The 14,934-nt window shown below is 39.7% G+C and overlaps 1 protein-coding gene across 1 annotated transcript; it reads right to left on the bottom strand.

The window, feature by feature from the left end:
* Positions 1–12,099: 12,099 nt before the first annotated feature.
* Positions 12,100–13,517, bottom strand: LOC121417807. Its single transcript, XM_041611542.1, has 3 exons — positions 13,140–13,517; positions 12,492–12,851; positions 12,100–12,174 (listed from the first exon to the last, which is right to left on the bottom strand). The coding sequence occupies exons 1-3, from the start codon at positions 13,515–13,517 to the stop codon at positions 12,100–12,102; spliced, it is 813 nt and encodes a 270-aa protein (XP_041467476.1).
* Positions 13,518–14,934: the final 1,417 nt, after the last annotated feature.

Here is a 14,934-nt window from a genome sequence, read left to right as displayed (position 1 = left end):
ACTGTACACCCACTGTATAATTACGCTGTATACCCATGTGCTACATTACAGGGTCTTAGTATTGAAGATGACGGGATTGAAGTTTCGAAGATTCTTGATTTTTTTTCAAATGACTGGGTCTGGAGAAAATAATAACTCTATATCCATATGCTTGATTACATGGCAATGGTTTAGAAGATGGTGAGGTCTAAGTTTTAAAGTTTATTTCTCTTTTTAACCACCGGGTTTTGAGTAAAGACTACGCTTAGCTAGTCCAGGTATAGCGTTAATCCTGTTGTTTGGAAGAATATATGGCCAAGACTGAGTATTAAAAAGTAGACTAATAACCTTCATCTTGTAGGGTAAGGTCGCATTGGGTCTGGAAAAGGAGACTACCAGCATGGGTCGGCAGAGCAAAATTGATAGGGGGAGGGGAGGGCACAGCGAAAAAGGGCACTTCCTCTTTTGAAAAGGGCACTTGAAACAAAAAACTTTTTTAAAAACAAAATAGCACATGTACCCTAGATAGGGTCAAAGGGCGAGAGGAACATTTCAAAAGGATTTATTATTATTTAAATATGCATTTTTAGAAGGGATAAGAACGCGAAATAGGGAAAACGGGCAATGATAGGGTATAAAAAGAGCGGTTTTAAGGAATGGAAACTTATCTGATACGAGAATGGACACTTATATTTATAAAGAGGTAAAAGGACACACTTTAATATATAAAACGGGTCCTTCTAAGATGAAAGAGGCAAAGTTCTTGGGTTAAAAGGGAAAACTGTTTAGTGCTTCAAAAAGTGGGGCCACTGTGAACCCCCATCCTCCCCCCCCCCCCGATCGCAGCCCCTGCATTCATATCATATGGAACATTCGTTGTAAAGTCGAGGAGGTGTATGAATTGCAACCTAAAAATGTTGCATTTAGAGAGTAAAGTGCATCGCATTTATGGGATATAGTTCAAAACTAACGCCTCTTGTTGGTAAAGTGCGCTAGTATGACATGTTTGTGAGCGAAATATTTTTCTATACGTTAGTGGATAGGGTGTTTTTACACATGTGGCTGATATTACACAAGCTGGCGTCGGTACATCACTTTGGGTGTGTTAAAAGAGATAGGAAACAATGCCTTGTTTGAATGTTCATAGATTCATAAAAATTAATATCAAATGCCATAGTAATCAAGACATTTTGGGTTTATAATTAAATTTTAAAGAAATTCGACAACTTCTGATAAAATCTGGAAATGAAATCAACAGATCAAGTTCAATGTGTGTATCAGTGGAAATCATGCTTGCCTCTCCCACCCCCTTTAATTAATTGCCCCATGCAGTGTTCGAAACAGTACTAAATGTCCCTTTAAGGTGACACGACATATACTCCTGCGACAATTAATATCTTAGAAGGCATAGGATTAGTGTTAGGATTGTGATAGAGTTTTTGGTTCAGAATATTGTCATGATACGATTAGATTTTCCATCTGAGCAATTGTCGCCGGAGCAAATGTCCACTAAGCCTGGTGCCCCCCCCCCACTGCCTCTCTGAAAAGCGTTTCATTGCCGATGACACTAGCTGTAGCTTCTCCCTTATGCAGGCATGTTTCTCATTTTAACAGTAATGTTATGAAACATTTCATGAGAAATATCCTTAATATGGATAAAAACAGTGATTTGCACATATCCCGGAGGTTTGCACTTTTCCCGTGAAAATTGTTCATTTGCACATATCCCGTCATCACGTTTGCACAGATGCCGTTGATAAATTTTGACAGATTTGCACATTTCCCGGCGTGGCGTTTGCACATATCACGGCTCCACAGGCTGACTATGCAAAAAATCACAATCTTATGGTAATTTTTACATTTTTGTACATGCTTTTGGAAAAAAAATGGGGGGGGGGGAGGCAAAAAGCCACCCCACCCCCTTCTGCGGCCCCTAAAATACATTGTCCTCACAAAACCATGAACATACGATATCAAAATTGTGTGTGGAGTGGCTAAATGATGGATAGTAAAACAGAGTAACACCATAAAATTCACCTAAAGACAACTTTGCTCAATTTTGTATTAGCACAATCTGAAAAACGACTCTTGTGAATTTCAAAAATGGTCATTTCTAATTCAATATTTAATTACCCACTCAACCGATCAATCTAACTTTCCCCCTGGAGTTGCTTAATGAGCGTAGAAATTACCTACGAAATATCATATCTCAAAATAATTCCGTTCGAAAGTTACAGCAATTTGATTTAGGGGGACTTACTTTTTTGTTGTGTATAGATATAGTTTTAAGGGAGGGTTGGGGGCCAGACATCTAGATCTCGAAACAGTCCATAGATCTAGATCCCCAAGTCCTAGAAATAATCTAACATTAGATGCCTAGCCTAGTTCCTTTTCAGTCCTAACGTTAGATGAGTAGATCTAGACTAGCATATATTTACTATTTTTAGATCTCGAATGTACATTTAGATAGAAACTACAAATCTTTAGATCTAGACCTATTACATTTAGACTTATATTGATGTAGTTCTAGATCTAGATAAGGTCTAACTTTTAGTCTAAATTATTTAGTCTAAATCTAGGCCTACGTTAGAGTCCAAATCAAGCAGTCCTAACGTTAGTGCTACCAGCTAGGCTAGAAATAGAATCTAGAAAAAGAAATATATAGCACAGCCACAGACTAGGCCTAGGCTGCCGAGATCCAAATTCTTAAATTCATAAATTTAGGGCTAGGCCCTGGTCTTCACTGAGCTGTTGGTCTAGGTTTATTCTGTTTTCCAGTCCTGGAAACCTAAACAAGTCCCAAGATTGTGAACATGAAATAAAAAGCTCCTCCATACAAACTGGACCTAAAACATGGGTAGATCTATCCAGATCTAGATGTCTAGGACTGGTCTGATTCTAATTTTAACAATAACAGATAGACCTAGCTAGATCTAGACTTTGGCAAGCAATGCATAGCGACACTGATAGGCTGATCTAGTAACGCTGTAGACAGGAAAAACATTCATTTCTGGGGATTTATTTAAATATTTCTGACATTTTAGTTTTGACTGTCATGCCACATTGCCTTGGTGAGAGAAGTCAACTTAGACTGTCTTAATCTTAGTCTTACTTAGTTGAGTGGAACAACCAAAATACAGAGACTGAAGCTTTTTATCTAACTCTAGTCTAAGTCAGATCTAGATATATTTTAGTAATATACCAAGTACCTAGATCTACATGTAGATAGATCTAGATCTATCCCTGTCCTCTGGCTAAGACAGTATAAGTCCTCCATGTTGTTCTATGCCTAGACTAATATTCTCGGTTGCTCCACTAGACTACCTAGATCTATAGCTTTAAGTTCAGGAAAATGAAAAAACGTAAAAACAATGTCCAATTCTTCTCCGAACATATGGATTATTAGTTGCAGATCTCAAAAGTTCATTCTCCCTCTCACGTCCCTGCTTAAAATTAGAATAAAACGTCAACCTCTTAAGTTATTGTTTTAGGTCTAGAGACTAGATTTTAAACTGGGTGAGGGGAATCTACCGGTATTCACTTTGAAATTTGACAAACATGTAACGCAATAAATGAGACTGGTACGCAAAAACACTGCAAGTCACTCGGTTTGGGATTGAAATGCTTTGGTATAAATTAACCAAAATATAGATAATCTGAATAAGAAAATTCTTACCATATATGGGTGATGAATGCTTTTCTTTCAGTAAAATAGTTGTAATTAGTTTCCATAAAACCTAAATTTTGAAGAATTTTTTTTTTCAACTTTGTTGCAGTCAGCCCGGCTGCAGCAGCAATTTACCAAAAATGTGCTAGTCTTGGTACAAAGAAGGTCATTATTACCCAAAATAATTTTGGTTAAGTTAAACCTGACTATCATAATACCAACATAATTAAACTACACTCAGACCAGAGGTGAGGTTTAGAGGTTAAGTTAGACCAGGGTTAACTTTAGACTAGGGTTAGATTAAACCTGCTATCAGAATACTGGCCAATCATTTAAGTCCTTGTACCGTTATATCATGTATATTACATTATTTTGAACCGGATCAGTAAAATGAATAAGATGAATATTTGCAGGTCTAGCAATGAGAGAAGAAAATGAACTAGCCTCATAATCGTATGATCATCTCTTTGATTGAACTCCGGTAACGATAGATCAGCCCCTTCCCACAGGGGTGGTGAAAGGGGGGGGGGGCACTTGCACCCCCAAAAAATCTCCTAGTAACGAAATACTTTATCTTAGTTATTTTTTAGAAAGGTGCTCACTGTTTCTTGTTATAAAATGGCTTAGAATGTTCAGTTTTCAGGCTGGAATTTCCCTTTAGCCTGCACTTTGCACTCGCATTATTCTATGTATCCTTTTCATCAGTCACTAAATGCAGTCATTCACATATTTCTTTTCTGGCCAGTTTATTACAACTGGCACTTCGCGCTCGTGTTAATTCTTCAGCTAGATGCACATTTTTTAAATGAATGGAAAAACTGCTGAGAATGAAACGTCCAAAAGCTTGAAGTTGCGATTCACGCTTACAACACCTCTCAAGGGTACCCTTTTAACAGTAATTGACCCCAAAACGAGTTTACAACATCAGTTTTTTCCAAACTAGTCGCTTGCTACACTTTCTCGTGATGAATAAAGCCTTAGTATAAGTCTTATCATAATCAGAAATCACTTCAAAAAGGATTTGTTGAACTTATTCTAATTTGATCCGCCGCTCTCCTTTTTTACCTCCCTATCCTCATAACATTTCAACGGCAACAGTGTTACCCCCACCCTCTCCCCTCTACCACGGATACCCTTTGGGTTTTCCCGGTTTTGTCACGGATTATTTCAATTTCGGATTCACGAACCGTCGGAATAAGGAACTTATTGTGTTTTCGGATTCAACGAACTTTCAGAACAACGACCCTTTTTATCGTTTTTAGATTAATGAACCATCGGAAAAACAAACCCTATTTCGTTTTCGAATTATCGAACCTTTGGAATAACGAACCTTATATCGTTTTCGGACTGTCGAACCTTTGGAATAACGCCACAAATATTCAAATTAACGAACCCGTTATTCGTTTTCGGATCAACGAACATCGAGGTATAGGCAATTTACGTGTTTCGGATTTACCAACTTTCGGAATAACGAATCTTCTGAATTACGAAGCGTAGCCTAAATACCTATTAACCTGTTATGTCCTAGCAGACATATATAAAGAATAAAAGCAATACTTACTCCAAGCACTAGCAGTCATCATAATGGATTATGAATTCAACCACGATTGCAACTAAATGAAAGAAAAAAGAGAAAAATAATATACACTATTAAACTAGAATGAGTTCAGACCTTGTATGGCACTCGTACTTGTAAAAAGTATACAATCATGAACATGCGTATGTACCGATATTTAAAAAAAAAATGGGAGCTGATGCCCTTGTTGGCTAGAGCTCCTGTGAGTACTGAGCAGACCAGGATTGCCCCTCAAATTGTCGGTGAACGAAGCAGCAACGTAGGAGGGCAGCAGCCCCACCACGATGTAGCTAGCAATTGTGGTGGGTGATATTATTTTTTTCTTAAATATTATGTACCTGGTTAAATTTGTAGTGATTTAAAATCTCTTTGTTGACTTTATTCACATTCATATTTGTTGTTGCCTGTATTCAAATCCAAAGGAATTGTTGCTGTGCTAGCGCCATTAGCGTCTCTGGGCGGTGTGTGCGCTCAATAAGTTATCACAATTATAGTTATAACTATACTTTAAATTGTCTTGAGGACGAATTACGTGATCTGTGATTCTTACGATCACGAACTAATTTTACATCATTCTAACCATGTCAATGCAGATCAATACGATCATCCTGATAATAAACAGGCTTTCATTAACGAAAGAACATGATTTATTGAATATAAATCAGTACCATAAGTGCTTAGATACAAAATTAACCAAAAAAATATTAACAAAAATGTAAATTGAGTTTCGAATCAAGGACCCTCGCTTTGCAAGATAGACGCGCTATCCATTATACCAAAATGCTTCTCGTAGACTCATCTGTCGAATAATGAAAATAATCTCAAATTGACTTATCGAACACTGGAAGATTGTCATATTGATATGCCTCTAAAATTGTCATTCTATTACATAACACTCGTACAAGTCTTCAGAGGTTAGCATATCCCAGGTGTTCAGGCAGTGGAATCACACATAGGAATTTCAAAGTAATTTAAGATTCAAATGAGGCATCGAGCCCGAGTCTCTATAGAAGGACCCGCTGTCAGTGCAGTATTCATCCTTTCCTTGTGTGCAGACAGTGACGGTAGCTGTATACCAGTCTACAAGTCAAGATTCTAGTTAACATCTTTTCACCATGGCCCACGAAGCGGCCAACCGTAGCGACCAGAGCTGCTCTTCCCCGGAGGGGAGAACGTAAACCAACGCCTGACTTCTCAGCCTGCTGAGATTAAGCGGCTAACTGAGACGTTGTCTCGGTGTATGGACCATGATGGTGACATATAAGGCCTCATTGCGGGGCCCAACGAGCTGGATGCTATGTCAGAAGCTGGATCGTCAGTGACCCCAGCAGTCCACTAAGACCCAGACGTCAATTTGGAGCAAAAGGAGTTTGATATCAGAGAAGATGCCAATGTATATGACACTGGTATCAGTGTTGGCTTCGGTAAGCTGGCCGAAAGGCTTAAGAAAGATAGTTTGGAGAAGATTTCATCGCAATATCTTACCCCCAGCAATGTCCCTGAAGCTTTAACGCCACGCGTTGTGCCTGAGGTTTGGCAAACTATTTCTGGTAGAGCTTACTTTATCAATGTTCGCCTCCAGAAAGTGCAAAACAATGATATGCAGGGACTTCTTCTCTATGTGGAGATTTTGAAAGAATTACACGCAGTCTGAGAAAATGCCATTAAACATTGAACGCATTACAGAGTTTTCCCTTGATCGGCTCACTTTAAGCTGGCATGGTTCTCTGAAGTCAAGTATGTATCGGAGGGCGGAAACTAAGCCCTGTGTCAACCCCAAATACAAGGATTTGTGTTGCCGGAATACGCCTTTGGATGAAATGTTGTCCGGGAAAGATGTACAGAATACCCTTAAAAATGTTGCTGAGGCGTACAATGTGGGACAAAAAGTCTCGCATCATGGGAAGGCCCCACGTCGCCACACCCAGAGGAAGCAAGCCGATTTTTCCATTCAGCGTCGCCATGACTTCAAGGGACAATGATCGTCTCAGTGAAGGCGCTCTCGAGCTCTAGCAACGGTGTCTCGTCCACCAGCTTCACTCCCACGCTTTCTAGCGGACCAGAATCGTCGGAGCTCTTCGATTCATCGACAGGCAAAAAAGTAGTGAGTACCCCAATGTTTTGCAGGGAGACTCAACTTTTTCAAAGATGCCTGTTCTCAGATCACCTCCGACCCATGGATTTTAAAATCCATTCCGGGTTACAAAATATTGTTTTTATCTACTCCCGGTTTTATAATCCGAGAAATATTACTCAGTAAGAAAAAGTCGCAATCGACGCAGAAATTGCCGATCTTCTAATGAAACAATTTGTAAGAGAAATTCCATTACGTGAATACATGTATTTGTCAACAATATTTACCGTAGCTATGAAATCTGGAGGTCGGAGACCGATAGTCAAGTTAAAAAACTGGAATAAATTCGTGATATACAAACATTTAAAAATGGAACATTTTAATTTGGTAAAGATTTGATTGTTTCTAATGATTTCCTAGCTCTGATTGTTCTTAAAGATGCATACTTTTCCGTACCTATTGACCCTCGCCAACATTACTATCTTTCTTTTACATGGGACGAAAAAATTGTTTAGTTTTCAATGTCTTTATTTTGGATTGAGCTCAACTCCTCGGGTATTCACCAATCTTATGAAACCTGTCATTGCCTCAGTTCGGAGAGAGGCATACGATCAATGATTCATTCATATGACATTTTAATTTTCTCGTTCTAGACAGGAAAGTTCTGATAGCACGCCATATCTTGTAGATTTTTTAGAACCATTAGGCTTTACCATTAATTATACAAAGTCAAGTTTGATGCCCCAGAACTACCATCACATTTCTCGGCTTTATCGTCAATTCAATGCAGATGACGATCAGTGTGCCAATTGAAAAGATTTTCAAAAATTTTCAATTACTGGGAAGGGCGATTCTTAGTAGCCAAGAAATCAAAACTATAAATCTTGCGAAGTTTATTGGCTTAATTGTTTGGGTCTTTGAAGCCTTCCCACCAGGCAAAGTACATTTTCGTATTCTTGAATTTGCGAAAACGAAAGCCTTACAGAAATCTAATCATAATTTTGACGCGTTATTTGCGTTCGAACCCCATGTACGCGCTGAAATTTAATGGTGGCTTTCTAAAACACCAGAGGAATTCTAATCCTCTCTTCAGCGTCCTTCTATTAGCATAACAATACCAACAGATGCAAGTAGATCGGAATGGGGTGCATTTTCACATGAAGATGACTCTTTTACGCAAGGCACCTGGCCATCCCAGCATCAAGATTTGCATATCAACGGGTTAGAATTACTCGCAGTTCAGAATGAACTGCTTTCTCTGTGTGGTACATGTGTGAACCAACAATTCATTTAAAATCGGATAATAGTACTGCTATGCTGTTTCATATATCAAGAAAACAGTTATGATTCTGAAAACAAACAGTTGGGTATTTCAGGAGGCAAGTCGGAGCTATGAACGGCCGGCGAACGACTGGCTACCCTTTCTTGAGAAAATTATCAATTTTAAAAAAGGGGTATAACCGTAGAGTTACCCTGTGGGTATACCCAAAAGAAACGTGGAGATAGTGCCACCAGCCGCGCGCGCACCCGCGAGCAGCTAACGAGCAGCCTTATGAAATGGCTTCTTGAAACACAGTATAAAAAAGGGTAATTGTGTTATGCTAGGTTCCCACTGCCTATCAAACCAACCCAACCAAGCCCGATCACCCATTTTTCCCCGACCAATCCCGACCACATGCCTAAACACGAGCTCTTCCCGACCGCTATTTGACCATTCACGACCCATATTCGACCATTCACGACTCCTTCACGACGTACAGTCGACCACTACTTAGATCTCTTCTCGATCATTCCGATCTACATACGATCCCAATGCGATCCCTACTAGACCACTAGCTGGACGTCCATCCGATCTCTACACAATCTAGACCCAAGCAGATCAACTTGTTCGAAAAGAGATCCAAGATCAGTGGTGAATTGACTGTGGTTGCACAAACATTATCGTCAGCTGATGGTACAGTACTCATTTTTTTTTTACCAGGGTTCAGTTCATCTCAAACTTGAAAGAGATGGAAATTGAACAGTTACAGTTGTGGGCTAGGTGGTTAGAGCTCCAGAGAAACAGGGTAATGGATGTGGTTAATCTCCAAAAAGAAGTTGATGAACGTAGATGCAGGAGGACGCGTAGGCAGCAACGGCACAGGGAAATCTGGGTGAGGCAGTGGTTGACTCGGAGACCGCTCTATGAACAAATAACTAACTTTGATTTTGAATTTATTTAGCACATTTTGGAAACAATAATGTTCATTTCCAAAAAATACTCCATCTACTTCATAGAATTATTAAAAAAATAATAATGAATAAATAAGTAAGTTTGGGTTATAGAAAGTGCTATAATTATGCCCCCGTCAAAGTAATGTATCATTGTGGTGTGAAAGCACACTGCAACAGAAGTAGGTCTCCCCCATCATGTTGACATTTTAAATTTTATTTCATGGGTTTAGCACCTTTTGAACAAAACTGATACGAATTTAGCACTTTTTGGAACAAAACTGAAATGGATTAAGAACCTTCTGTAGCAGAACTCTTTCGTGCCTGATTTTGAAGACTTTCAATCTGAATTTCAGTAATGTTCACTGTCACTGTCTAACCACTGTACTATAGGTCTACTGATTGTCCACATATTCATGTCAAAACTCACTTTTTATTTTTGGAAAGGGCTGTTTAAATAGTCATAAGGACTTTAGCAATAAATAGCACAGTGATCCATAATCATGATACAGCTATCTTTTCTAATAATTTTTGTAATGTATCATAATAACATGATATTCCGAGTTGTATGTGTGTAGGCTGGGGAGAGGTTATACAAGACCCACTTTTGATAATGGAATGATTGCTTGTTCATGATAAAGAGTTCATTGTTATGGTAGTGAAGATTAGATTACTTTAGATTACACACTACGGCATAAAAAATATATATTTTCGCAACAGCATAAAAGGTACACAAAATTTAACTTTTAATAACACAACTTACAATGTAAAGTTTTATCAAAGAAAAGAAAACAGATTTTACATATTACAAAGTCAGTAATTGGGCACTTCTGAGCTCACAACACTGCTTTTTTCTTCATCTTCTTTTTTGAACTTTAAAATATTTGAAATACTGTTTCCTGCCCTGCTTTTAGACATTCCACAGTACACTCGATATTAAATTCAACAGATATTACGTGCTCGTGGAATACCTAAAGACGGTATGATTCAAACTTCCAAAAACACAAAACTTCATATGAATTAATAAAGATAAAATTCTCTTTAGCTCTAACACAACAGGAACGGAAGTGCATTATCCCAACATCATGAAATAATAATGTTAATAACACAAGCTCTCTTAAACAGTGTCAACGTTTACAAAATCAACGTTCGCTTTAAGAATAAAGCCAGCATCCATTGGGCACTTCGGAGTTCTCATTACAGTCACCATTGACTATTCGCGGAGCTTTGAAATTTTTGTATTAGTGTTTCTTGTGCTGCTACATTAAATAACACAAGTTCAGTGCCAGTTGAATGCATCCAGTTTGGCTTATACAGCGAATAAAAAAGTAATGATACAAACTTGAACAACTAGTCTGTGAAAGATTTTATGATCTGAAAGATAACCAAGGTTCAAAGTACAAAGCAATAAAAAGAAAGAAAAGAACACCAAAATTTCCTGGAGTTGAAATTAACTAAACTCCTAAAAATTAGTTCCGAAACTCTACTTCGAACAAAACCTTATGTCATTCGACATCACTAGAGTGTTAATTCATTTCCTTTGATCACGAACCACATTTGCAATATCTATGAAATCATGGAAAGTTTGGGCCAAGTCAAACGTAAACTTAGCCGTGATTGTCTATGACAACTCCTTTCACTTTTAAGAAAAAAAAATCAACATGTTTTGAACTATGCCATGGTATTCAATAAATAACGTGATGAAGAATATGTTTTCAGTTCTGATAAACTTGTAAGAAAACCCGAAGTTGGACAAATGCCCTTCAAAAACACCCAAATATCAAGTCTTATTCTCTAACAGAAATGTCAAAAGTCAAAGATGTAAAACTTTGTTCAAGGACTTAAGTACTAATACCGAGTTCTTTCACAGTTCATTCACATAGGGCTTGCGCGTCCCGTGCTGCTTTTGACATGACGGTTCTTACAATGATAGGCCCATTTCAGTCAATCTGATGACAGATGCTAGAGTCGTCAATGTCTGCTTCAATTGTCTCTTGGCTGAGGCTGAAGGAAGTGCTTGGTGTACAGACAATATCCATGGCACGACGGATGACAGATGTAGTGGTTGTTGAGACAGCTGCAGGGAAATTGCTCTCTGGCTGTTGCGAGAGAAAAGGTTGCACATTGGGTGGCTGTAGATGGGAATAGTATGACATCTGAGGAGTGAGATGGGCTGGTGGTGCAGCTGCAGCTATGTTTGTGGCAAGCTGAAAGTCCTGAAGTTGTTGCTGCTGTCTGAACTGCTGGTGGTGTTGCCCTGCTGATCCAGCGGCTGATGAAGGGGGAGCTCGTCTTCTGTTTGCTGAAAAGTGATGTGAGGGAAGGATAGGTAGGGTAAACATTGATGTTGTTGCCTGCTTAGGTGCCTGCGGAGCTGCCTCCTGAGCTGTCAGTCGCAATTTCTCCTCTCGGCTCTCATCCACAAGGTCGAGAGCCTGCCTAGTGACTCGGGTGATGAACGAATTCATCCTTTGCTGATCCATTTGGCGCATCAAGTACACCAAAAACTGGCCACTCTGAGAAGCTGCATCCCGTGCACCTGTAATGGCACCACGCACGGACTCCAACTCAGATGTCAGCGAGGAGATTGCACTAGCTGCTTTTTGAAGCGGTATCACCATCATCATCTGTTTCCTCTGGGGCAAGCTCCTTCCTCTTTTCAGCAAACTACAAATATATTGGACATAAAGTAAATGGAAATATCTGTATATCCATCCATATTATGCACAATGTGAACATTCATTAGAGTTGGACTACAATATCAACATTTTTATAATTGAAAAGCACACTGTAATTAGCACTAAATCTCATTGTCCCATGGTCTTTTGGCATTTTGTTTTTATCTTATAGAGTATGTTGACAGGCTATCTGGAGTACTTATTTGATAAAAGGGTTTACTGGGTGATATTCCAAAAGCCTTTTGCCGAAAAATTGAAGAAGGAAAAAAGAAAGGAAAAAGAAAGAGAGAGAGAAAAAAATCTTACATTGGATCCTCTCTGATGACGCAACTGAACCAGGTATGGCCGGATGAATTCAAATTTGTTCAGAATCCATTCCTGTCTTGCTGTTCGCTCTGCAGCACCAGATCCTGACTTGCGAGATGTCTTGATGAGTCTGGAAAACAGGGTTCTCATGTTGAGATACCAAATCGATGACAGATCTCCGGGATTCAAGTCCAATTCGTCCTCCTTTTCCCGCCATGTCCTGCTCTTTTTTTCTCTCATTTTGAACTGGGCAGATGACTTATCGTACAGAAAGGTGTGCTCCCTCAGCCACGTCACGAGATCGTCCTCTTCATCCTGAGTGAGCATTCGACGCATGGACTTCCGGGTTTTGAATTCAGTCTGAATAAAATCAATGTTCATAAATTATAGGCCTACCACTGTAAATGATCTTTCATTCTCTCTCTCTCTCTCTCTCTTGGGGGCGGGTACTACAAGGAAATTATACATTTATTTATTTATTTATTTGCCACTTGTGGGACGGAAGCACCCTCATCAGCAAAAGATGCTGTTTTTCATGGGGGTCCACGTTTAATGTATAAGGAATGCAAAGAATTGCTCTTACTGATATTTTTTAATATACAAAAGTAAAAAGAAAAAAAATGCATCAATACAAGTATTTAGGCCTACCTCTTTCTGCGGGAAGCGAGGCTGTTCCTGCTCTTGACTTTCTGTGCTATTGCTTGGGGATTGGTTCCGAGGTGGAGGAGCTGCCGATTGCTGCACGTTCGTTTTTTTCTTGGTCAACCGAGGGATTTCTACAGGAGGTGAGATGGCCGAGGTTGTAGCTACATTTTCACTTTCAGTCACATCAGATGACGCAGCAGTAGCACTGACACTTCTTTTCATGTGCTCTTGTCTTCGGGTGTGTTTGGCAGGGGAGTCTTCGGTTTGAGGTGCTGCTGTACGCTCTTGGCGCCTCGTGACTGAAGATGTTGAAGATGTCGATTCATTGCCATCATCTGTATCAGCAGCTGTCGCAGCTTTACGTTTAGTTCTACGCGGCATGTTGGAGTATGTGAAGAGCTGCAAGTAGTCACCTGTTATCACTCCCAATTCCAGAACTGATTAATTTTAATATCAATAATAGGCCTACTGGTACGAAGAAAATGTGATAAGATCAGCACGTAATTGTGTCTTTGCCCTTGGTTGAGTTGCGATCCGAAAGATCGAGTGCGGTCGAGAAGTGATTGGGATGTGATCGTAAAGCAGTCGAGAAGTGAGCGAGTTCGGTCGAGTAAGTGTTCAGGGCAGACATGTATCGATCGTGAAGCAGTTGAGTTGTTGATCGAGTTGATCGGGAACCAATCGTGTAGAAGTTGTGTGTGAATCGAGATGATCGGGTAGTGATCGGCGGAAAAAATCCACCCCGACCAAACTAGACCTCTACACGATCGATTTTCGATCAACTCGATCTCTATTCGATCAGTACACGATCGCTGTACGATGGCTTGCCTTCACGACTCCTTCACGATATTTTTTGGCATGCCAAAAAATGTCGTGTAGGAAGCCAGATCGATACCGATCAAGGTAGACCGACCCCGATCGCCCTTGCCGACCGAGCCCGACCAGGCTAAAATAGCTTGATCGGGCTTGGTTGGGCTGGTTTGATCGGCAGTGGGAACCTAGCATTAGGGCGGTAAACGCTGAACGTGAAAGAATTCACATGTACAATATTGACTAGCTGCATTCATGATCAACCAGCACAACCGCAGAAATGCGATCTGAAAATTCCTCAAACTTCAGAATAAATATTAATATGACATACAATGTAGCATCTCCGGAAATTAGGATTTATAAATATGAGTGCGTCCAGTCAGAAACTTGTGGTATGAACATTGTTTGTTTAGATACGCAATGATCGGGGGGGGGGGGGGCACTTCCATTGACGAGTGGACACCATGTACGACCATGGAGTCTCGAAAAGCACCCTAAACACGTGTCAACCATATCCTGAATATCACCCCTTTACCATGTAAACAAGTATCGGCGTGTGAAACCCTACCCTTAACAAGTATTGGAAACAAAACGATGCTCTTGGCAAGTAGTCCTTGAAATTAACCCCTAAACAAGCAAAGCGATATTTTATTTTTTATGACTGTCACAAGTCCGTCGGTCGTCGGTTTTACCTTCGCATCAGTTGGTATGGTACGGCCCCATTACACACCTCGCGCAAATCGGACTCTGAACACGTAATGTTTGGGGCAAAAACGACATCCTTTATAAAACATTATAATTTTGTTTTATCATCCCCGCAAATTTGACCCTAAACTGGCTTTCCTAGTGAAATAGATACCAATTTTTCATTATTTTAGTGATTTCGACACCCTTATCACTCTACGTACAGTACGTAACGTGCCAAATCTTGAGAAAGAGGTTGTTCTCACTACGTTCCTAAAACTTGTTTACTGGAAACTAGTGGAAA

This window comes from Lytechinus variegatus, chromosome 6 (genome assembly GCF_018143015.1).
Source record: "Lytechinus variegatus isolate NC3 chromosome 6, Lvar_3.0, whole genome shotgun sequence".
NCBI classification, from domain to species: Eukaryota; Metazoa; Echinodermata; class Echinoidea; order Temnopleuroida; family Toxopneustidae; genus Lytechinus; species Lytechinus variegatus.
Note: the sequence above shows the minus strand (reverse complement) of the source record. Positions and strands in the feature narration are given on the sequence as shown.